General features: G+C 39.9%; 2 protein-coding genes across 3 annotated transcripts in view; both read left to right on the top strand.

The window, feature by feature from the left end:
* The first annotated feature begins 8202 nt into the window (after nt 1-8202).
* Nucleotides 8203-21699, top strand: mfsd1 (major facilitator superfamily domain containing 1). Of its 2 annotated transcripts, XM_061719474.1 has the most exons (17): nt 8203-8594; nt 8770-8822; nt 9619-9731; nt 9862-9904; nt 10040-10107; nt 10430-10538; nt 10654-10756; nt 11201-11299; nt 11556-11667; nt 15502-15558; nt 15711-15867; nt 17381-17478; nt 17610-17722; nt 17849-17896; nt 18122-18188; nt 20776-20881; nt 21061-21699. In XM_061719474.1, the coding sequence occupies exons 1-17, from the start codon at nt 8426-8428 to the stop codon at nt 21118-21120; spliced, it is 1575 nt and encodes a 524-aa protein (XP_061575458.1). In that variant the 5' UTR covers nt 8203-8425; the 3' UTR covers nt 21121-21699. The 2 variants fall into 2 exon arrangements, with proteins under 2 accessions (XP_061575458.1, XP_061575459.1); XM_061719475.1 differs by lacking the exons at nt 20776-20881; nt 21061-21699 and adding an exon at nt 19167-20592 and having other exon boundaries at nt 8207-8594.
* Nucleotides 21700-23639: 1940 nt separating this feature from the next.
* The window catches only part of schip1 (schwannomin interacting protein 1), a 272692-nt gene continuing 270644 nt past the window's right edge, over nt 23640-25687 (top strand). The window contains exons 1-2 of the mRNA XM_061719473.1: nt 23640-23696; nt 23923-24010. Of these exons, the coding sequence (XP_061575457.1) occupies nt 23674-23696; nt 23923-24010 (111 nt within the window). The 5' untranslated portion in view covers nt 23640-23673. The remainder of the gene's footprint in view (nt 23697-23922; nt 24011-25687) is intronic.

The following is a 25687-nucleotide window of genomic DNA, read 5'->3' as shown; positions in this document are numbered from 1 at the left end:
TAAATCATTAAAAATAAATAAAAGACAGTTATCAGTTTTTAATCAAAGAAAGAACTGTATGTGCATGTAACTGTATTTGGTAACTTCACTAAACATATTTTCAAATAATCTTCAAGTTGAAATATTTAGATTCCAATTTCTGCCTCCATGTATAGAAGATACATTATTGACAACCGAGGCGTATAAATAGAGGTTGTGGACACTAACAGATACCTGGGTGATCACGTGGCCAACAAGTTGGGCTGAAAATGCAACACTGAAGACCCCAATACACCGTTTCTATAAGAAAAATGTACACATTTCACACTGTGCAACTTAACACTGGACAAGAGGGATATACTGTATGTGGACAATATAATGTTGAGACCTCCTTAATGGTAGCTTACCACGGGCGTAAAATACTGTCATCTGCGTTCCCTGACAGCAAACAAGATAAAAGACAATGAACCACACTTCAGTAGTAGCTTTTCCCCCCAATCTTTCAATACCTAAAGCAATACTGTATGTTACATATTTTCTTTAAGTGGATGGAGCACAATTTTCTTCACCGTTTTAAGTTGAAGCAACATCACCAGACCCTGTGACTGAAAGAACTTAAAAAAAAAAATGAAAAGAAGGCTGACTCTGTGCTGGGAACTGCTATGAAGTCTGCTGTTTTACAAGCTTCTGAATATAATGGACAACACCCCACTCCTCTCTGCTTTATGCTGCTAAAACAATGAAGTATCTTCAGTCATCAGCTTTTACAGCTCTGTTGTAGTAACGAGATATTGAAGGTCGTTCAGCTCCAACATAATAACCTTTTAAGATTATTAAAGCAGACTCATTGAGGTCGATATACATGATCATGTTGCTTCTTTTATCTGTTCTTATTTTCTATGTTTACATTTTCTTTTGGTCAAAAATGTACCCCAGTAATTTAGGTTCTCGTTGAGATTATTACAGTGCTTTTCCGAAGAGTTCTGTAGAGGCCTTTCTCAAAGTTTAATTTCCTTGTTTTAAAGGAAACTGTGGTTAGAATTTACGGTTGGACTCTGGGGTTTGTTAGCAGCCGGCAGGATGGATCAAAATGAGCTATAAGGCAGGGCAGCTGATCAGTCAGACGTGACTGCTTCATAACAAAAAAAATTACAACAAAAACAAGGTGAACTGCATAAGGCCAATAGAGCTGCAATAGCTGACATGTCTACACATCCATAAAAAACACCTCTTTTAACCATCCCAGGGGTATCATCTTTCTACTTGGCAAACCCAGTCCAATATTAAGCTTTATGGCTCTACTACCCTTCAGGTTCTTGAAAAGAGTTACAGCTTCTATTAACCTCCTTTACACCTTTCCACAACTTTGTGACAGGAACTTTGTGTCAAACATTCAGCACAACTTTCTTTTCTCCTATAAATAACCCACCCCTGTGACTTTAATGACTTTGAAAAAAAAAGCCATAATTTAAAAGCCTATTTCATTTCTGTCCTTGTGTGAACCCTTTCTGTAGACTTTTTTATGTTGCATTTGTGGAAATTTATAGTGTTACAGTAACTACACAATGGAATCGATGGTGCAAAGCAATTTGAATAAAAATTAGATATATGAATAATAAACTTAGATGGTAGAAAAGATCTTCTGGTATTATTACACGTATCTGTATGAAGTAGTTCCCACTTTTTAAATGTGTTTTAGTGTGTAATAACACAATTTTAAGCAACCAGAATTAGACGTCCAACAATGACTTAGAAAAGACATCCACATGGACCACATTTGGACTCGAAATAGCCAGATCACGACATATGAAATGAATCAAATGTTATCCCATTATCACTTTTCAAATCAAAGCACTTTCACATGATTATATCAATAAAGAACAATTCATGTGAGGTTAGTTCGGAAATACACACGGTTAGGCAATTATATGCCCTATAAATGTCTGCATGAAGTTGCACGTACAGTAATTGTGCATGAGTGGAAGCTTTGGACTAGTAGACACTGTCAAGAGAAGAGTTTGGAGGGAGCAGGTCTACAGGGACCATGCGTTTTCCTAATCTGCATATATTCAGTACGGACCACTTCCCCATTTGTTTGAATGAGAAGGTGTGTCCAAACTTTGGTCTGTACTGTATATATTAATGGTTAGTTCTTGATTTGGCAAAACCTGAAAGCCACATTTATATGCATTTTGATCTTGCAACAGAAACTTCATCGCTTATCAATATCGCACTAAAACATTTTTTTTGTGAGATTTTTTGTGGGCCTAGTGGCCTTTGTTTAAAGGAAGCAAAAGGCTGCAGGCCAGGACTCAAACCTGCGACCGCTGCAGGAGGACTGTAGCCTCAGTGCATGGGCCGTTTGCTTTAGCCACTGTGCCACCCAGCAGCCTGCACTAAGACATTTTGACAGATTTTTGGTCGCAGTGTACCACATAAAACTGGTTCAAGTTCAACAAGTGCAACAAAATTCATACATAATGTGCACCGGATTATAGGGAGCACTAAGGATTTTTGAGAAAATTTAAGGATTTTAAGTGCGTCTTATAGTGCGGAAAATATGGTATATGGGGAAATACATCAATGCACGTAAAACCAGAAGGATCGTACGGTTTCGTACCGTAACCGCTACGTTTTTGAAAAAAAAACAAAAAAAAAACATAGGAGGACACAGGAACAAGTGGCTGCAGTGCAAAAGGAGATGAAGAGCCTTAAAGCTAGATTTAAAGAAGCTAATTAATGTTACGGCTGCCATTACAAAAACATTTTGAAATAAAAGTGAAAAAGCGTACTTCTTCCATAACCTCCCAAACTTTAGTGCAACGGCGTGCTGCGCCTGATGTATTTGTTATTGTTCTTTTGCCCATGCATCAGTTCAAAACCCCAATTAGTTCACACTGGAATCTGATATAAGCCAAATTTTAAAGGGAATGGGAACCGCCAAACAAAAAAATCTAATCTGAGGAAAATATCAGAATTGAGCATTGAGACTTGCAGTGTGAAAGGGGTCATATACAACCTATCTATGTATAGAAATGTGCATACAAATACATGTATCTTTAAATGCTCTTACATATGTAAATATACCAATGTGAAATAATATACATGCAATCAACTATACATCCATCCATCCATCCATCCATCCATTTTCTATACCCGCTTTATCCTTGTGCAGAGTCACGGGGGTCTCCTGGAGCCTATCCCAGTTCATTACAGGCAAGAGGCAGGGGTTCACCCTGGACAGGTCGCCAGTCCCTCGCACACACCTACGAGCAATTTAGATACATCAATTAATGCATGTTTTTGGACTGTGGGAGAAAGCCGGAGTACCCGGAGGGAACGCACGCAAGCACTGGGAGAACATGACAACTCCTAACAGAAAGACCCCCGCCGGGCTCGGGAGGCGAACTAGGAACCCTCTTGCTGCGAGGCAACAGTGCTAGCTCTCAAGCCACCATGCTTCCCCGTCAACTATACATATACATAATAATTAATGGTGAGAAAAAAGGAAAGCGGAAAAAACGTGTGCAGTCATCAATAATGACAAATTTGCAAACACTTATTTCAGAGCATACTCTCATCCGAGGCTTATCTATTTAGATATTATACATTGTGTGGCGTGTAGGCCTACGATATAATGTTTCATGGTTAGAACGCTGGTATAGATTTTTATATTTATACATAAATGTAAAAGACATAGACGCACACACGTGTGCTTAAATATATATACATACAAATACACAGATACATACGTGCAGGTATTTGTTAGAGCTGCCTCTATTAACCCCTATTAACCCCAGCTGTTTCTTGTTTTCTCTTGATGACACCCTGCTTACCACTGCTTGGGGATGATTGGCCCAGGTCCACACGATTTCATCTCTCCCTTCCCCATTGGTTGCAGCCCATCCAATCACCGCTCCAGATCCATAGGCCCAAAAAATAAAAGGCAAATGTCAACCCTCATTCAGGATGCAACTGTTTACTCAGCTACAGCCTGCCTCAAACTTGTGACCAGATGATTGGATTTTTGATTGTGTAGGTAATTGTATTGATAGTAAGATTTTAGATAGTGCTTTGTTGTTTTATTGACTTATCTTTTACTTGTGATAATAGTGATTTGTTGGTTAAGTAACAGTCCTTTTGGCTTCACCTTTTCTTAAGTTAGTTTTGGTAGCATTTAGCCCAGAGGTGGATATTTAAGATTTTGTTTATGGTGTTGCTCTTCTTTTTTTTTTTTCCCCCTCTTCACTTCAGGTTGATTATGACATCTAATCCTGACTTGTTTCTTCCTCGTCTTTTATTGCAAACATGTGGAGTCCAGTTGAAAAATACTAGTAGTTACTAGGCTGCTACTTCAAAACAGCAGGCAGTGTAACCTCAGTAATTGCCTCAGCCAATGGTGGTCAGTCACTGTATTTTATTCAATTTAATGCAGTTTTTTTTTTCCACTTATAGAAGGAAAATGTAAATAAAAATGTTCATACTACTAACACTTCATGTCAAGTCCCTGTGCTTGTCTTAGATGTCTAAAAAAAAAAAGTGACCTATCCCAACGTTCAAATGTTTAACTGCAAATTGAAGTCTAAATCGGTTCATAGATGTTCAAATAGATTACCTATAGTGCACGTAGAGAAAAGGTCCATAATTGGTCTTGGACTGACAGATGCAATATAGACATGATCTGAATGTCTAGTGGGTAGTTTCGGGTGGTAATTTTAAACTAGGATATGAGTTCTACATATTTAAATAATCCCATCCAAATCAGAAATATATTTTAACTTTTGCGCCACTGTTACTATGGAGGACCAAAACTGACATAATTAAAAAATAAAAGCAGAAATGTATAGTCTTGTATGTGCTTTTTTTTTTTTTTTTTTTTTTTTTCCCCTTTCAGTAAAATGGAAGGAGCAGGATCCTTCCCATTTATCGACCAATAGAGGAGCTGGACCAAGAAGGGCAGCCCTCATTTATGAGGCAGAAATGCATAAAGTGAAAAGAGGAGACAAGCGAATGTAAAAACAAGGAATGAACGTATAAAGAAAAGGAAAACCAAAATATGCAGTATTCATTTGTTGGTGATAATGCATGTTAAAGGAAAAACATATTTCTGCTTTTATTTTTTGTTACACTAGTCATTGCTGAGAACATTCAGTGATTATGGCGATGTTCAAAATAACACGTATGCGCCAAAAACAATGTACCTTTTTTTTTTTTAACCTTACAACGGTTAAATATATTCAAATTCATTATATTTTCTTTAATCTTGCGGCATTTGTTCATATACATTTAAAACACAATAATAGCTGAAATGTTAGTCATTTCCTAACATTCCAAATGAGAACTTTGAGCTATTGATTCATTGACTTTAGCCAATATGTAAATAGTAAACTAGTTTGCTATAGGTACACCGTTCATCTCAGTAAACAAGCTTATCAATGACTTATGGTCAATGATTAAACTGTCCTCCATACACACACATGTGAAAACACTGTTGTCCTAAAACAACAGATCCTTTTTTAACGAGTTGAGAGTAGTTTTTTTCTGAAATAAAAAAGTAGCAAAAGCAATAGGTTTCTTCTGACCGTCTGGCATGTGAGGCAATACTGCTCACGCTCTATATGGAGAAGCATCACAGGAAAGTATCAATATGGTAATTTTTTATCATGCTCAATATCTGCAGAGCTGTCAGCATACTTTTATCATGGGATATTCCGTTTAACATGTAGACTCAATGGCAAAATCAAAAATGACAGTTGCGTTATGCTGATACCGGTTTAACACAGTATCAGCTTCACTAAGCTTTGCAGCATGACGATTACAGATTAAGAAATAATAATGGCTAACCATTGACTGTGCCAACTGTCAATCAATCATATTAAGAATAAATTTACTGCTAGCAAAGGATGCAACATCTGCAATACATACATACATACATACATACATACATACATACATACATACATATATGTATGCTATATATATATTAGATGTATGTATGTTACTTAGAGAACGTTAATTACATTCACAGATGAGTGCTAATATTGCACGTGTGCCATTCGATCACTGGTCTGCAGGCTTGATTGAACAGTCCTGCAGTATCTCTTCTTCACACTGCAGGTGGAGCAGCCTGTCTTTGAAGGTGCTGCTGTTACTTTTCTGTGATGGGCTGATGGGGAGACACGAGGACAGATTTCACCCAGCCTCCACATGTTCAAGTGGGTATCACATAGGGTCGCCAACCGTCCCTTGAAAAAACAGAATTGACCCGTATTTATAAACTAAAGTACACGTCCCATATTGAGGTGAAAAGGGACGCACTTTGTCCCGTATTACTGTGGGTCATAAAATACCAATGGAAAATGGCATTGAGCTGTTGAGTTTATAAATTGTTTTTTTTCTGTTTTACTACAACTGTAGCTTACAGTCATGGCCTTTGAGGCACAAATATGTTTACAAGTTTTCTACAGACTTTCTGTTTGCACTTTTGTTATTGCACTAAACATGTGCACTATTACAGAATGGATGTCCTGCTTTCTTTCTATTGTTTTATATTAATTTATACAATTCTAAGTTAATCAGGACACGTGTCTGTTTAGATACTTATTTTATTCAGTTAATTTTTTTTATTTTGTATTAAAGTGAATTGCTGGATAATAATTTGTTTTCCATGTGTTCATGGCATTCAAAAATATGCATCTAATTCAATTCAGGTTCGAGTCAAATAGTTAAAAAATCGTTTCACACTCCCAAAAAAAGGGGCTAAAAAAATTCACCACGCCAGGAAAGGTGAAAGCAATCAGGTTGGCCGTGTTCTGCCAATCCTTTCTACCTGCCGAGAAATGCTACTTTGTGGTTCTGCGCACGCGCACAATCGAGTTTCAGATTTGATTGCGACGCCCATCATTTCTTGCACGATGTAAAATTGATAATATGGGATATTAAGTATTTGATCCTTCAAAATACACTACCCATGACATGAATTGCATTACACTTTGTGAACATTATACGATAAAGAGAAGAAAAAAAACAATTCTATCGCTTTATTTGATATACATTCAGTCATTCGCCTTTAATTAACCAGGCAGGTCATTGAGAACACATTCTTATTTACAATGACGGCCTGGCAAGCAACAAGGACCACTTGGGGGAAAAGGAAGTGGGCTAGCTAGGGAGTAAAACACAGTAAAATTGTAGCTCTGCAAAGGTAGAAAACCATTAGGTAGCATTTTTTGGCAAAGCAGCAGAAATTGGCAGAACACCAGCCCTGCCGATGAGGTGTCCCTTATTTATTTTTCAGGGAGTTGGCAATCCTATTAGTATCACAAGACAGCTGCCAGACCGCTTTTTTATTCTGTTTGTTTATAATTGAGATGTTTCTTTCAGCCATTGTACTGTTGTGTATTTTAGAAATGCATCAACCAAAGATCGAAAAAGCAACAATTTAGTTCATTTTCTCAAATTCGACCAATTACACATTTGATATCCAGCACAGCACCGCGAACCGGTGTTCTGCCAATTTCTGCTGCTTTGCCAAAAAATGCTACCTAATAGTTTTCCACCTTTGTAGAGCTACAATTTTACTGTGTTTTACTCCCTAGCCCACTTCCCACCCCCACAAGTGGTTCTTGTCGCTTGCCAGGCCGTCATTGTAAATAAGATCTTGTTCTTAATGACCTGCCTGGTTAAATAAAGTCGAATGACTGAATGAATATCAAATAAAGCGATTTGTTTTTTTTTCTCTTTATCGTATAATGTTCACAAAGTGTAATGCAATTCATGTCATGGGTAGTGTATTTTGAAGGATCAAATACTCAACATCCCATATTATCCATTTTACATCGTACACCGGCTCTGACCTGTTTGACCTGCTGCCTTCAGGAAGACGCTACAGAGTCATCAGGTCAAAAACTAACAGACTTAAAAACAGCTTTTTCCCCAAAGCCATAACCGCCCTGAATAAAACGTGAATATCTTCGTTACTGTTTTTTACCGTGCAATACTTCTCCCGGACTATCTGTGCAATATTCCACTACATGTGTGTAACTATATACAATCATCTGTAAATAGAATCTCAGGTCTTCACTATTCAAATGCACCTTAACCTTTTTTATATTTTTTATATTATTTATATTTCTTATATTCTTATATTTCTTATTGTTTGCACTATTGTTTCTTATTTGTCTTGCACTGGAGAGGTGATGCTGCTTTCAATCTCACTGTACCCAGGTACATTGACAATAAAGTATTCTATTCTATTCAAGAAATGAAGCAAACTTTGAAAATCCACTGTGCGCATGCGCAGAACCACAAAGTAGCATTTCTCGGCAGGGAGCGAGGATTGGCAGAACACCGGCGCGATCGTAACGACACAATGTCACGTGACTCGCCTCGCCTGGTCATATGATCGTCTTCCCGTCTGCCGTCAACTTTTCCCAAACAAGCGAACATGGCGGACCTGGAGGAGCGGCGGAGTCTGCTCGGAGAGGACGACGAGGGCTCGTACGCGGCGCGGCAGGCGGGACGGGGAGCCGGCAGCCCGCTGCCGGCCGCCTGCGACCCCAGCCGGCTCCTGCACCGCGTCCTGGTCCTGATGGTCATGTGCTTCCTGGGCTTCGGTGAGGAGTCATAACATCCCCGGCATCTTCATGCGGGGTTTTGAGATCTACTGAAGTCATAAAAGTCATACATTGTTCACAGAAAGCTTGTAGTGTGATTAATTAGTTCGTGTAAGGTGAAATCAAGCAATGTCTCTTTGTTTTATCGTTAGTTAATGCTGACACTTTGTTGCAGGGAGCTACTTCTGTTATGACAATCCAGCTGCACTTCAAACTCAACTCATTCAGGTAATTCAGTGTCGCACACCGAGACGTTAAGGCACAAATTATTATTATTTATTTATTTATTTAAATTATTATTCCCATTTATGCCAAACTGAGAAATCAACCTGCGGGGAAGGGAAGGAAGACATGATGTTTCTGCCATGTAAGACTTATAATAATAATAATAATAATAATAATGATAATAATTATAATAATACTAAATTATTATTATTAATAAAAGATCAGGGGTAGGATTAAATAAGCACATGCTTCTTTCTACTCCTTTTTGGACATGGTAACGGTGGACATGGTTTTTTTGTTGTTTTGACTATTTTGACTTGTCTGTTGTTTTTATGTTTTCTCATATTCGGGATAAAGCTTACATTCATTCATTCATTAATAATAAAACATTCTATTTGTATAGCGCTTTTCTAGGTACTCAAAGAACCTTTACATTAGTAAAAATCATAAAAGCAGTAAACTCAAAGACACTAAAGACACTTTACAATAGTATAAGAATCATAAAAGCAGTACACATAGGACGATTACATGACACAGGACATGAGGACACTACATGACACGGCACATTAATCACACATTAAAAGCAGTTCTGTAAAGGTGAGTTTTGAGATGGGATTTTATCTGAATTAAGAGTAATCTGCAGAGCAGCCCGGCCAGAACAGGCAAATAACCTCCCGGTAAATGCTGCCTTCATATGTCTTCATTCCCACACCGTGTTGAAAATTAAATCTTGAAATAATGTAGGCATCTCACAAAAGCCTGGTGTTTTTTTTTTCTTTTTTTTTTTTTATCCTGGCAGGATCTGAACCTGAACACTGCAAAGTTCATGCAGCTGTATGCCTGGTATTCCTGGCCAAATGTGGTTCTGTGCTTCTTTGGGGGATTTCTACTTGACAGGGTCTTTGGGATCAGGTACTAGAACAACTAATTCATGCCACTTTGTACTTAATGCTCATGTCATCTCACCTAAAACAAAAGTGAAAGAGTTGTGTCATTTTGTTGCATCTTCGTTGTTTATGTTTTCCACTGTTATTCTTTTCAGATTGGGAACAATTATCTTTTCTCTCTTTGTATGTGTTGGACAGGTAGGTTTGTCTTAAAATCTTAATGTAGAAGGGATAATTACCAAAAGTTACATTGAAAAATTAATAACCTACCTCTTGATGTCTGAGTAAATGTATTCACCTCCTTTTCCACCTCTCCTTTTCATCTCTGTGCAGGTTATATTTGCTACCGGAGCTTTGTTAAACCGCTTCTGGCTCATGGAAGTTGGACGTTTTGTATTTGGGTAAAAAAAAAACACACAGCCTTGTTATTTTGTTAAAATGTTATTATACATCCAAAAAAATGCACTTTCTACCATTTTACTGACACATTCTGTTTTATAATTTAAGCTTATTGAATTGACATAACATTCCCTGACATTCTTTCGCCAAAACTCACCCCTGTAACAGACCTGCATCACATCTTTAAAACTAAGTCTGATGTCACAAGCCTTTCACTCTGCAGAGGTGTTAAATCTGAGGTTCATATTAGTGTTTGTTCCCTCCCATGCATTTTTCTCTGTTATTGTTTTATTTATTAATTGATCAATTATTTATTTTAAACAGCATTGGAGGAGAGTCTTTGGCTGTGGCTCAAAACACATATGCAGTCAACTGGTTCAAAGGCAAGGAGCTCAACTTGGTGTTTGGCCTTCAGCTGAGCATGGCTCGACTGGTATGAGCACTGCCACGTTTGGTGTTGATTGTAAATAAGCTTGTTTTACAAACTGCACATCATCAGTGAGTTTAAGCCTCAAGTGCATCCCCTCCTCCTCTCTTTGTGTGTCTAGGGCAGCACAGTGAACATGAACATCATGGGTTGGGTTTATAACAAAGTTGCCGTCATGGTTGGCTCAACTGGCTACACAGCGCTAGGTGCATCACTCATGATCGGTGGGTATTTGACGCTTGTGCTTCACTCAAGTGGAAAAAGACTTAAAAGTGAAATTGTAGTTACATGTACGCTATCTCTAGGCTAGAGATACTCAATCCTTTCTTTGTAAGTAATGGTCTCAGATAACACAGAGAGAAGTATTAAAGAGAACTAAAAGTGCTACTTGCTACCTCAGATGAATCACAAGGTTAGACCAAGTGTCAGTTCCTTTTTTTTTTTCTGAGCTGTAAAAGTGCTTCCACTTTTGTACATCTTGTAATTGCACTTTACCTTTTTATGGTCTGTGTCTACAAACTTACATCTGACCATTTGAGATGGACTGAAAACCGTGGAAGTTATCAAATATCCTGTGACAATCTTATCACTTTACAACTAAAAACATAATGCTAAATGTCTCATGTATCATCTTTAACACTTTTAATGTATCTTTTCTCTCTCATTAGCCGGTGTAACCTGTCTATTTTCACTGATCTGTGCATTGGTGTTGGCATTCCTGGATAAGAGAGCAGAGAGGATTCTCCAGAAAGAACAAGGGGAAACAGGTAATGCATTCACAGATATTGCCTTCTCTCTTGTGTGTTTCCTCTTTGACACACACCTGTCAATAACTACTCTAAGGTATGATAGGATAAGAGGGCTTATTTGAACTTTTTATTACATTTTTTATTCAGGTTTAGCATTTTTCTAAAATATCCCGTCATAACCACGGGAATCCCTTTCTTCTAAGGAAGCCCTTATGTTTCAAAGAATATTCTGGTCCCAGACTGATTTGGGTGGGTTTATGGTCCTGCATGTTAGGTGAGGTGATCAAGCTGACTGATGTGAAAGATTTCCCCTTCACCCTGTGGCTCATCTTCATCATTTGTGTGGGTTATTACGTCGCCATTTTCCCTTTTATTGGACTGGGGCAGTGAGTATTGCATCTACATTCAGATACACAAACACAACCTCTCCCCTCCTCGTCTTCTAATGTTTGGATCACTTTAGTAATACACTCATAACAGCCTGTCATTAGTGGACCCTTTTATGTTTTATGAAATTCAGGATGGACTTAATACATCACTAGTCTCTCAAAATTCATTATATATTTCTTATGGGCAGAGTTCTGCTTGTGTTTAATTATTGTAGAGTGCTACTTTGCTAGAGTTATGTGATTACTTTTTTTTTTTTTTTTTTTAATCAACAAATCCTTCAGCAGCACCATCACTGTCTGATTTTTCATAGCACTTTCTACTCAGTCATGAGAAAACTAATTGCACTTGAAGACAAAAATCACATTGAATCCCCCATAAATCACTGCATTTACTGTTTTTGAAGACCGGATTGAAGATGCAAGTGTTATGCGTCGAGAACATTTGACATATTGGTCACCGTGCTAGCAAATTGTTGTATTTCAGCACAGTGACGTAGCTAATAATTTCCACTGCTTTGCACTCCACTCGCTGCAATTGAAATCCTAAACAGTAGATGTGACTACTCAGAAAATTACGCTGCTGTGGTGGGAAAATGGCCCAGAATGAGTCACATTAGAGTTGCACCATATAAACGTTTGTAACTGTACTGAAGCTCGACTGTTGGTCCTCTCCTGTAGGTCACTTTGGATAAGTGTCTGCTAAATGACTTCATGTGAATGTTAAAAGATGGCTCAAACAGCCTTCCCTCCAGCTTTTAATGTTTGTCAAACAGGCCAGTTGTCCATTTTGCGACTGTTTGCAGAGATTTGGGATGTGCATGGTTAGCTGAAACACCAGCAAAGTTCCATGCGCAGCAAGTATTATAATTTTGTTTTGGTGTACACTGCCATGTGCAAGTTTGACAATGATGAACATTGCTTAGCTCAGCTTCCAGTGTATTGCATGCTGTCACTTCGTCAGGATTTGTGGCATTACAGGGCAGAGAGCTAAAAACCCTTTTGAGGAGATGTTACAAATTCATACAGTTTCCTAAGGTCTTAATGAAATGACAGTGGCACGATCTGGTCTAAAGGGACACAACACAACGACTCCCTTTTCAACATGCCTTTATAGCTCTCATATATTTATAACAGATGTTTTTATGGTGTGGACTGAGTAAGTCCTCCACCCTTCTGTTCTCCTGGGTCTCTCTTGTGCCTCTTTTGAAATCAATGATACAGCTTCATATGACCATAAAAGTGTAAATGTGAATTACATTCAGTGAGTCGTGAAGGAGGTTAATGAGGCACTAGAGATGAATCAGTATCGAACCTGAGAGATCACGCTTGTTCAAACTGATAATGTGATTAACATTTTTTTTTTTTTTTTTTGTTTTTTTACCTTACTTGCAGTTTGGCCACATACAGGTGCTACTGATTCCTCTTATAGGCACAAAGTCCCCTGGAGCCAGGCACTGGCCCCGGCTGTTAAGCTGCTGCTGTTAAGACTGCACCACAGACTGGAATACTGAAATAACATATCTGTCAAAAACACATTATTTTTCTGTTGCTTGAAGGTTTTATCAGCCCATAGCGTTGCGGTTAGTTAAGTTTTGTTGTATTATCTCTTTTTTTTATCAAAGGCTAACATTTAGAATGATTGCTTATTAGTGATGCACCGATTGTTCGGTAACCGAAATTGTTCGGCCGAAAATGGCAAAAAAACACTTTCGGTGTTCGGTGGAATAAGTGGGGAAAAAACCGAACAATTAATAACGGCGTTGTAATATAAGGAAATAGACTGGCCGCTCCGTAACTGTTGCGCACCACATCAATCGTTGGCCAACCAAAAACTAACCACATAAGAATTTTACCTAATATTCACCAGCAGGTGGAACCAAAACAACATAAATCAATCTATTACAGGTGCGTTTACATGACGAAATCAACGTGGAGCGTGGAGTGAAGTGGTGCGGTGCAAACATGTCAGCAGTGTGTAAGTATTTTAGAGTGGCAAAGAATAATACAAAAATGGCTGTTTGCAATGAATGTTCTGCTCAAATATCTAGAGGGGGCACATCTGCAAAGTCTTTCAGCACTACAAGTTTGATTTATCATTTGAAATGATAAAAAACCATGAGCGCTTTAATGCATTTTTATTGTTTTAAGGCCTATGTTACAATGTTCAGTCAGTTAAGCCTAACGTAAGCTCAAAGATGGCCAAAAAATGTATTTTGCTAATCTATTTATTTTAAGTTATTGTTCTTTGCTGGTATAATGTCTGCTGGAATATTTAAGAAATGCTGGGAAATTAAAAAATGTTCAGTTTTTTATGTTCAACAAAAAACTGGGGGTGGATGAGATCTGGAGACGAGAGGATGTGTTCCAATTATAGGGGAATCACACTCCTCAGCCTCCCTGGCACGGTCTATGCAGGGATGCTGGAGAGGAAACCACGAATGATTGTTGAACCTCAGATTCAGGAGCAACAATATGGGTTCTGTCCTGTCTGTGGAATACTGCAGCAACTCTTTACCCTCACTAGTCCTTTGTGGAGGAGGTGCTCCGATTATGGGGCACCGGGTCTGTTGCTACTGGCTGTACAGTCCCTGTACAAACGGAGCGAGAGTCTGCTTCGCATTGACGGTAGTAAGTCGTATTCGTTCCGTGTGAAGGTTAGACTCCGTCAGGTTTGCTCTGTCTCACCAATATAACCCCCATGGACAACATTTTTAGGCAGAGTCAGGGGATGGAGGGAGTCTGGTTTTGTGGCCAGAGTATTCAATCTCTGCTCTTTGCAGAGGATGTGGTCCTTTTTGGCTTCATCAAAACCGTGATATTCAGCTTTCCTCTGAGCGTGTTGCACCAGAATGTGAAACGGTGGGAATGACAATCGGCAGCTCTAATTCTGAGGCCGCGGTTCTCAGTCAGAAAAGGGTGGAATTCCCTCTCTGGGTAGGGAAGGAGGTGCTGCCTTATGTGGACGAGTTCAAGTATCTCAGGGTCTTGTTCACGAGTGAGGCGAGAATGAAGGAAGAAATTGACAGGTGGATCGTTGCAGCGTCTGCAGTAGTGCCAACTCTGTACCGGTCTCTTGTGGTCAAAGAGAGAGTTGAGTTGAAAGGAAAAAGCTTTCTGTTTACTGGTCGATCTACGTTTCTGCCCTCACCTATGCTCATGAGTTGTGAGTAATGACCAAAGAATAAGATCATATATAAAAGCAGCTGAAATGAGTGTCCTCTGTAGGGTGGCAGGACTCTCCCTTAGAGAGAGGGGGAGAAACTCGGTCCTCTCGGTGTGGGACTCGGAATTGAGTAGCTGCTGCTCCAGATAGAGAAGAGTCGGGTGACGTGGTTCGGGCATCTGGTTCGGCTGCCTCCCTTGGGAGACGCTGGGGGGCTTATATCTCTCAGCTGGCCTGGGAACGCCTCGGTATCCCCTCAAAGGAGCTGGAGGGGGAGGCTGGGGAGAGGGAAGCTTGGGCCTCTCTGCTAAGGCTGCTGCCCCCACGACCTAACCTTGGATAAACGGATGTTGATGGATCTGTAATATGTTTTTGTTTTTTTTTTATTTATTTTCCTCTGTGCAGAATCTGTTCAATATTGAACCAAGCATGCTGGAACTTAACTCAAACTGTTTTATTATTTAAGCTGGATAACAGACAAAGGAGGGCAAAAGTCATAAATGGAAATGATGTTGGTGGATTTGTGTTAAAGAGAAATAAAGAAACACAACCCTGCAGATGTCACCATGTTAATTTCCCTCACTGAACCCTCCGATTCTATTTCTCAAACTACAGACATATTAGTAGTTTGGAGTATGAGTGTTATTGTCTTATTTATTCATTTTCAGGGTGTTCTTCATTGAAAAATTCAACTTCTCCCCAGCTGAAGCCAGAGCTGTCAACAGGTAAGGCGAAAGGTGATACTGCAATAATGGCTGCTACCGGTTTTTGTTGTTTTTTTTTTTTAATTTTGGCTAATTGATAAACTATTATTTCATACATTAGTTACAACTTTTTTCTAAACATAGACCTTTTAATGTCTTTTTGTCTTTCCCAGTATTGTTTACATCATCTCAGCACCCGCATCTCCAATTCTGGGTTTTATTGTTGATAAAACTGGGAGGAATGTCATTTGGGTATTAGTTGCTGTGGTTGCAACACTCGGCGCTCACATGATGCTGGCCTTCACTTTCTGGAACCCCTGGATCGCCATGGTAACCCAACCTTTTGGCATTGGACATAAACAGAAATGCATTTTCTGCATTCTTAAACGGTTGCGTGTGCAAAAAACCCTTTAACATGTTCTTTCCAACTAGTTGAATAACCGGACTGAAAGCTGAGTTTCTAATGGCCCTTTTCCACTAGTACCTACTCAGCCACGCCCCCGTCTTGCGCTTTTCCACTACGGGCCGAGGCAGGTGGAGCCGTGCCAAGCAGATACTTTTTCTGTGCCGAGGTTCTAAGCGTGCTGAGTCGGCCCTGGATCTGACGTCATCACAATACACGCCACCGATTGGTCGGGGGGCGGGGCCGTCAGACGTTTGAATCAGGAAGCGGGAGTCAGCGCGAGAGCGGCTCACGGCGATTTTATTATACAGCACAAACTTCTGTTTGGTGATCCAACTCTGAGGTGCAGATGTTCATAAACCTGGGGGCTGACGAGAGAATTAAAAAAGGGATGTAGACGGGCGATAAGGAACAATCAGATCCACAGGTGCTCTGTTTTCTTCTCAGCCGCTCGCGGCTCCAGCTGATTTCTCATCAGCGCCGACACAAACAAAGGGGTTGCGCAATCGACACAGCAGCTTCACCCCAACCCGCCCACTTCTCACCTGGGTGTGGAAAAACAAACGAGGACAAAGCGGGTAGAGGCGTGACGAGCCGTCCCGAGCCGGGACGCGCTGAGTAGGTACTAGTGGAAAAGCGTCATAAGTTACCAAGAACTTGAGAGATGATTCAGATTTTGGTAAATTAAATTCCTGTAAAACAGTTGCAGAACATACATCGGGCATCTCCATGCAGAATGACAGTGAAACAGAGCAGCATGGTGATTTTAAAGCGTAGAGGATGATATATTCTAGTAGACAAAACATTGGTGCTCCCACCGCTAATCTTTGTTTGGGCAGAGTACTAGTCTGCCCCTGTAGTCGGCCATGGCTATATTCTGAAGTTCTCAGCAGTTCTATTTTCAATTCAATTAAAGAGACAAGCAAGTATATTAAATCGGTAGAATACCTGCTAAAAGGTCGAGAGAAAGTGTCAGAAGTTGTGAAAATTCCATGAAGCGTGAAGTAAGTCATTGTTGAATATATGACCTGTTGGTAGATGCAAATTCTGTCATTTGTTGAACAGATTCAGTGTTTTTCTTTTTGTTTTTTTTGACTGCTTTTGTTTTGTTGTTGATGTTGTTATTGAGGATAATAGAATGTATTATGAAAACACAAAAAAAATAAGCTTTTACTAGTTTCAGGAACCTCCTTGGACCACTAAAGAACAATTGGCCCTGATTTTAGAACAAAATACAGTTTATGTAAAGCCTTGCTCCATATGTTACTCATATATTACAGTAATTGTCAACTCGGCCAATATGCTTCATCAGTGCATTATACATCTGAGATTTCAAATCATTACATAAGGTTTAGATTCTGCAGAGCACTGCTAAATAATGCACAGAGGTATGACATTATACAGAATATACTTGACATTCTGATGCCCTTTGTCTTCCAGTCTCTGCTCGGCGTCTCATACTCCCTGCTGGCCTGTGCACTGTGGCCCATGGTGGCCTTTGTGGTTCCTGAGCATCAGCTGGGCACAGCGTATGGCTTGTATGTACCCTTTTAATTACATAATTGCTGCATATTACATGTTCTGCTTGACTAGGCAGCCCTCTGACATATTATTACTGGACCTTTTTGTCACGGACACTATTGTGTATCCTACTGTTTTTGTGCACCAGCATGCAGTCTATCCAGAACCTGGGACTTGCCCTCATTGCCATGGCAGCAGGGTCCATCCTAGACAACAAAGGATACCTGGTTTTGGAAGTATTTTTTTGCGCCTGCATTTGCAGTCAGTATTTCCAGCCTCTTCCTTCCATGTGTCTGCTAGATTATAATCGTTCGAAGTACTGTTAGACACTTTTGAGTGACATTGCCAATAATTCTCCACACTGGTTTCCCTCCACCTGTCTCACAGTTGCACTGATGGCAGTGGTGATGCTGTACTTTGTGGATTATCTCAAAGGTAAGAGAAGTCTGTAGCCTTGAATTTTCCTATTTCCTAACTTTTTTTTTTTTACTCCTATGCTTTCACTCCTTTTAATGTCTCTCTTTTTTTCCCTCCCTGCCTGCTTATTTTTCTATTTCCATGACATCTCTTCACTTGACTCTGCCGCTCTTTAGCTCACTCTGTTCTTAATCAGCAGACTTGCACATTTCTTAATCTCCCGATCTCATTCTTTTGCTCCAGGTGGAGATTTAAACCGGTCAGCCGCAGCCAGAGCCAAACTCCAGAAAGAAGCCACTTCAGATGCAGAGTGAGTACCCTTAATCCTTCACCTTCCATCACTACCTATTCCATTCAGTTACCCAATAATTAGACGGGGATCTCAGAGACCTATTTAACAACTTAATTGTGGCCGTGTTGTGAACAGGACCACTAATGAGCTTAGCAGGAACTTTCATTCTGATTGCGTCTAAATCAGTATGTTTCAGTCATTTTAGTATAACTGTAGTGAAATAGTTTTTAGACTGATGATTGATCACGTTACACACTAAAAGGGTACTTTAAGAGGGATTTGGATGTAAGCAGAATGTTATGCCTTGTTTTTTATTACTTTCTCTACTTTTCCACAATGTTTAATAAATGTCAACTTGGTAGAGTTTCCTTGAATTTGATGAGAATTGGCAGACAACCATAAAACATATTTACCCATCCTGTTCGTCTTGCTGGAATGGGAAAAAGAAAAAGGTAGTAGATCTAATGTCTACGACAACGAGACAGATGCTTTTGACAGCTTGGTGTGCGTGAAAAATCAAAAGAAAATGAAACTTCATGCCGTTTCATTACACTTTTTTTTATGCCTTATTGTCTTAACTCTCAATACACAGTTTTAACCACCACACATGCCCTTGCCTTTAACAGCTATGGCTGATCAACATTATGCATGCAGAAAGATATGATGCAGGAAATGGTTACGGCCCATTTATTGAGGCTTTAGCTTCTAAATTCACATGCACTGCCGGCTGCATGTCAATGCTTCTCCACCTGTGGTTGAATGATTTAGCACTGCCTCCGTTGATATAAACTACACTAGTTCTCTTTGTGGTTATGGTGACTTTCTGTTCTCATTCTTTGCATGAGATTTGACACAGTCGGCAGAAATGGTGGTCACATCTGTTTCCATCTGTCACTCTGTCTCTAAATACTCTCAACTTGTCATTTATTGTGTGTTTACATGTATATGCACTCCGACTAATATTTTCTGGTCCATGCTGTAATTGATATTTTCCAGATGATGATGATCATGATGAAGAACGAACACACATGGTCCTGGGCTTCAGAGCCAGCTGGCTGCACTGTCCACCCCAGAGCTTTCAGTCGTCTGCCATGGGGCGGGACTGCGGTACTGACTCCGCCCAGTGATGTCATCTGTGGTTCTTCGCAGCAGAACTGACTGTCTGGGATTGGCTTTTGCATAACCGTATATAGATATCTGATAGGGTTTGTATCAGGACGCTAACAAATGACGACCCAGTTTGGACCCGAGTATCTCAGACTTTATTTCTGCCTGTGCTCACTCACCACTGACTCCTCTGTGTAAAACCACATCATGAAGTTTCTTCACTTTCCGAAGAAGGCTAAGAAAGTTACTGATTTTAAACCTTTTTTTATCAGGTGGGATGGTGCTTATATCCTTTTGTAAGAGTTTTTAATTTTATAACAAGCTGCTGCAAGTCGTGATATGGGATTTCTATATCAGTTTTTATATTTTAAGCATCTTTGTGGATGCCATTGTCATTTTACAAGTTGTTTTCAGCAGGACTTTGTTAGCTTGCTTATTTCCGACCACTCAGCAGCTCTTTTATGGTCATAAATCACAAGTCGGCACTCACAATAACTGCCAACTCTCCCACGATACACTTTTTCTTATTCAGTTTTAATCTTGTATATGCACCATAAACCTTTTTTTTATTCATGTAATCTGGAAAAGAGCAAAGCTCTTCACTGTTGAATATTTATTGCTTTACTGCTAATATCTTAATTTTTATCTGCTTTTTTGAGCTAACGGCTCATAAAACTGTATTGTATGCCACATCATTAAATGTAACATTATGACAGTGATGAAAATAGGCACACTTTTGAATGCTTTTTCCTCGATATATTCAAAATTTCAACTCTTTTTGATTAATGTAACCTTTTTTTTTTTAAAAGAGACAAGTTTTTGAATAATGTACAAAGTCTTTGCTGATTTATCAAGCTCAGGTGATTATTTTGCTATAAGCTCTTACCCAAACTGCTAGCTGCTTCATTTAAATAGTATAAAGTCCATGCACACTGCTCAACTCAGTATTCCAGTGTTGTGGTTGGAGGTTTGTTCTCTGTTCTCGTATCAGAGTTACAAACTGTGGATGATAAACATTCACTACCTCATTTGGGGAAAATAAATCATTTAAGATTTGTAAGAAAATTGTTAAAATATAATTGCTTATTGATTAAATGAACATGGCTGTAAAAAGTCAAACGCACTGCTCTCCTCAACGTTCACCTCTTTGGGCTTTGTTGTCGTGATGCAGCATTAACTGTTCTGTGTATGGAAGTTTAAATTGAGAATTTGCAGGGAATAAAAAAGAAAACAAGATGACCTTGTGTTTTTACAGACGCAAATCTCATCAAATACAAAGACCTGTGGCATTCAATTAAACATGGATTATCATGAAGCATTGAATCCTTTCTTTTATTACTACAATATTTATCTTTTTACTATTATTTCAATCTGTTGCCCAGCCAGCCTTTTGGAGGAAAACTGAGTGATTCATCTTCTTCACTGTATTTGCATAATCATGATCATGTTAGTGTGATTGTCGGGATGTTTTAAGGTGGCCACGTTAATATCCCTACAGGGTTAAAAGACGGCCCAGTAAGCAGACACGGGGTGAGTCCCCAAGACTGGCACCCATGTCTGCTTTTGGCTTGCGCAACCGATATCTCTCCAGGCTGGGAGCTCAGGTAGGAACTCGCACTATTTTTGATAAGACGTAATTCAAAAGAAAAACATTAATTCCACCTCTAATCTTGACAGTGGTGATCTTTCTTTCTTTTTTTTTTAAGAGTCACTGCAGCTGTGCTGCTACTCCCTCTGTAGTCTTTCCCCCTCATTTAATACATGTCGTTCTCTCTGCTCTCAGCTCCCAGACCACTGCTCTACCCATCTATCATCGCTTGCCCACAGGAGTGTTCTGAAATGAGACCAGTCATTCTGCCGCCTTCTCCTGCATAACATTACACTGTAACTCAGTGGTTTCAGACAATTATGCACTAAGATAACAACACGCTTCGAAAGTGTCACTTTTTGAACACGTCATTGCTCTTTCACTCAGCATGGTCCTGTAACCAAAGTGGCTGTTCCTGCTGTACACGGGTGAATCTTTTCAGTGTTTTTAAAGAGCTAGTTTACTGCCAAATGTTACAAAACTGTTCTGTGCTCCACTTTGGAGGTGCCTTTTACAGGAAATGTCTTGTTTGTTTTTTTTTTTCTTTTCACCCTTCATCAATATTATAAAGTTTTTTTCAACAGACAGCAGAGGGCAGTAATTCTCTCAATTTTTTTTCTAACCTCTGGCCACTGGATTGCTTTTTTTTTTATACTGTATATTCAAACTCTCAGGGTATTGATCATTTTCTCAACCTCTAGGCTTTGCAGGCCAGAACAAGAGACTAGAAAATGTACTAATAAAAAAAAAAATGTTGCATTGAGAAGCTTTTTCACCTGTCGAATGTTGACAAATGTGCATTTTTGATATTTGAAACAATAAAGCCATTTTTAAAGATGAACTTTATTAGACAATGTTGCTAGAATTTTTACTTCACACATACTGATGAAAGCCTCTGACTGATGCTGTCTATCCTCCGGACATCTTTGTGTTATCTGCTCCCGGGCACACGGCAGGGAGAGCTCAGCCAGGCCGGGAGCTGCCGGTTGTTAGGAGGAGAACATTTGCATAGCAGTTCAAACCGACTGCTTTCTAGACTTTAAAGGAGACCATCACCACATTCAGCAGATGACAGTCTGCATGCTCCATATAAATGGGGCATGCTCTGTCATCATGGCATGAGACGCCCCACGTCCTGTGGACCTTCAGAAATTGTGATCCCTCAAGACCTTACATGTTACTGCTCACTGGGATAAAAGCCTTTGATGGAAACAGGAAATGGGCTCAGAAGCATCTCTGCGGTGATGATAATTCCTCTCTCGTGTAATGTAAACGTTGCTGATAGAAGACACATTTGGATCTAAAAACTGCTACTTTTGGCTTCTGCACAGTTGTGGCATTGGTAAGCATCATTTGTACCTGCGTGGTTCAGATGACTTTGAATTATAGGAGCCATATGTGCAGTGGCGTCAATTCAGTCAAAGCTAAGGTATGGCAAGGTTACGAGTCACAGAACTGAACTAGAGTATCAATCAACACGTCCAGCAAATACTCATCACAGAAGTCTGCTATGTAGCTTATCTGTGTGGTCAAGAAAATTGGAACTTTTTCAAATGCAGTCTCGCTCACTGCAAAAACTCAAAATCTTACCAGGAATATTTGTCTTATTTCTAGTTAAAATGTCTCATTTTTAGTCAAAAAATCTCATTACACTTAAAACAAGAGTCATTACCAGACAAATAACTTGTTATTTGACCATTTTCACCTGTTTCAAGTACATTTTCACTTGAAATAAGTAGAAAAATCTGCCAGTGGGACAAGATTTATCTTCTCATTATAAGCAAAACAATCTTGTTCCATTGGCAGATTTTTCTACTTATTTTAAGTGAAAATCTACTTGAAACAGGTGAAAATGGTTGTTTTTGAGTCTTGTCTTAAATGTAATGGGATTTAAAAAAAATGAGACATTTTAACTAGAAATAAGACAAATATTCTTGTTAAGATTTTGAGTTTTTGCAGTGTATAATAACTAGTGAAATCGATCATGTTGTTCTTATTTGCATTTGTAGTTATTCCAAATGTATTTAAAAAAACAAACATTTACACCCTTGAAGCAAAGGTGTGGCGGCTGCCATACCTTGCCATACCCAATTGACGCCCCTGCATACATGTTAGTATGTGGCTGAAATGCCATGACCTGCCTGACATTGGCTACAGCAAGGCCCCCAAGAAACTCCAGATTTGCCCCATGTTTAGTTGAGATGACTGAGTTACGTCGATATGCTCATCCTGAAGGCTGATTTATGGTCCGCGTTACACCAACGCAGAGCCTACGGCGTAGGTTACGCGGCGACGCACACCGTACGGCGCGCGTGGCCGCGTAGGCTACGCCGTACCCTACGGCGTAGGCTCTGCGTCGATTTAACGCGGAAACCATAATTTAGGCTTCAGTCAAAGCCAGATTTGAGACATCTTTTATCTGGAAATTATATGCAAATATGCAAACTCTGCAATGGTTGAAATCTAATCCATACTCGACCAATACGAGATTTTGGTTCTGAGGTTGAAAAGGTTTCGTTAAATTAGTTTCAGATAGGCTACCAGTAATCTAAATCGTCCCATTTCATATGACAGTTTTTTTCCCCAGAGAGAATGCCGATCAGTTAATACTGCATTTAAAGTTGACAGTCATAGGAAAATGGGGGCGCTGGGGGCACAGTATTTATTTAATAATGATTTTTTTTAAATGCGCACACGCTCAGCATCCCATTGGCTGCAGGATTCTCCAAGTCTGCTCCCTCATCGGCTGCTCCGACTCAAAGTGTTCACTTCATCTGTGTCTGTCTGACTGCACGGGAGGAGCTCGTCATGCTGAGAACCGGCACGTACAGGTTGGTGGCACATCCAGCGATTCTTTTAATCTCATATTCCGCAACAGTGACCATTGAAGATATAAAACACGAGATGCTCCGGTACAGGATGCTCCGATATGCACCGATTAGTGATTAGAAACCCTGCACAACGAGTAAAAGGCTGCTCACAGCTTGGCAGCTAATCACCAATTTGTAAATCGGAGAGTTTAGTGTGTGTAACTTGAATAATGTGGGTTTCCTCCAGGAGCATGTACCAGGGAGAGGAGCTGAAGCTGCGCAGCGGGAGTCTGGCTCGGGAGAGGAAGCACCTTGCTCTGTGCATCAATAACCAGGTAAGCCACTCTTAACATTGCTGCTTACTACACTGAATCATAATTCAAATTCATTTTGGGGACTGAGTCTCCTTTATTTCAGCTTGAGCTCCAATTCCTGATATCTTTTTTTTTTTTTTTTTTTTGCCCTTCCAGTCTCCCTGATACAACATACAGCACCTTCACTTATAAATAACTTGATTTTCAGCAGTGATAGCTGACTTATTCTGCTGAGAGCAGCGGGAGATGCTCCTCATCAAACTGTGACAAGATCTCATTGCACATGGAGGGTTTTAATAGAAGTTATGAAACTCAGGCAGATGGTTTGAGGAGAGCAGTGTCTGTACTTGACAATGAGATCCCGTTTTGAAAAGAAGCATCTGATCTCATCTGCTCTGTGTGGGCTTGGTGAGTGTAGGTGTGCAGGTTCACCTGCTGTGTATTGCGCTGCTGAATATTTAATGCCAGTGATGTAGTTGTACATTATCGGCGGCTGTTGATATCCAGCCTGAGAGATCTGAGAGCCCTGTTCCACCACTACTTCCTATTGAAACTGCAATAAATAGTTATGGGACGACAACACTCATCTTGCTCTCAAGCACACTTACACTTGTTTACTCCAGTCTTCTCTAAACTTTCCCATTTTGACTCCGGATATTCACCTAATAGTTTCCATTTGCCCCACCTGACACATGAATTTTGACAGCCTCAAACATGTTCAAGCTCGAATCAGCCAGGAGGTTCATGTCATCCTGCCAAGGAGGCACGTGGAAAAAAGACTAATCAGTAATCAGCACGTGAAATATGAGGAAGGATACAAATGCGGGTTATTAGTTATGGAGAGTGCTTGCTTGCTGTGTTTGCATGAGTGATTCAGATTCATTGCAGAGGCGGTTACCCCCTGAGAAACACATTAATCTATCCAGCTATTACCCCGTAATCAATGGGACAGCTGAATTTTATGACCATGCCACGTTGTTAACCATTTTACAGGGAGCTTATTTAAACAGCATGCCAAAGAGGTCATATGTAATGGGGTTATGCATGAAATATACAGTACAGGTGAAATGGTTGACACAGCACTCGTAGCAAAACCATTCATCGTCATACTTGAAGTCCTTGTTACTCATGACACTCTAAATATGAAGAAAAAATATCTCCTTTTTTTGATGAACTTGAGTTTTTGCTCAACAGAGGCATGGATGGGTGTCTTTCATACTCCAAGTGATGGGACCGATGCATCCTTCTCTGTCATATAGAGGGATGCACATAGCTGGAGTGCGGTGCCAGGCGAGGGTGTCATATTTCAGAAGTGCTTCATCATCTCTCGCTCCCAGTGGGACATGGCAGCGCTGAGTGCTGCTTGCGCCGGCTCACTCGAGGCTCCACGATTAAGTTGTAAAAACCTGCACGGGAGAAAGATGAGCCAGCATGCTGGCAAAGGGGTGCCTCTTTAGTGTGACATGATCTTATGATACGTACACTCACATATCCGTTAAAGTATACACCCTTGCTGCAGTTGACCTAACAAATAAGAATTTATTTTATTTTTGGTCATATAAATGTGCCTTCAGTTCTTCTAAGCTGCATGCATGGATGCACACCTGCACATTCCACGTTTATAGCAGTTTCCTTCTCATCCATTTACAGTGTTGCAGAAAGATGGCATGGTCTGAGACTGTAAGCTTATAGGCTTTG

The sequence above is a fragment of the Cololabis saira genome, chromosome 4 (genome assembly GCF_033807715.1).
Source record: "Cololabis saira isolate AMF1-May2022 chromosome 4, fColSai1.1, whole genome shotgun sequence".
Lineage (NCBI taxonomy): Eukaryota > Metazoa > Chordata > Actinopteri > Beloniformes > Belonidae > Cololabis > Cololabis saira.
The sequence above is the reverse complement of the archived record's forward strand: the minus strand, read 5'-3'. Positions and strand labels throughout refer to the sequence as shown.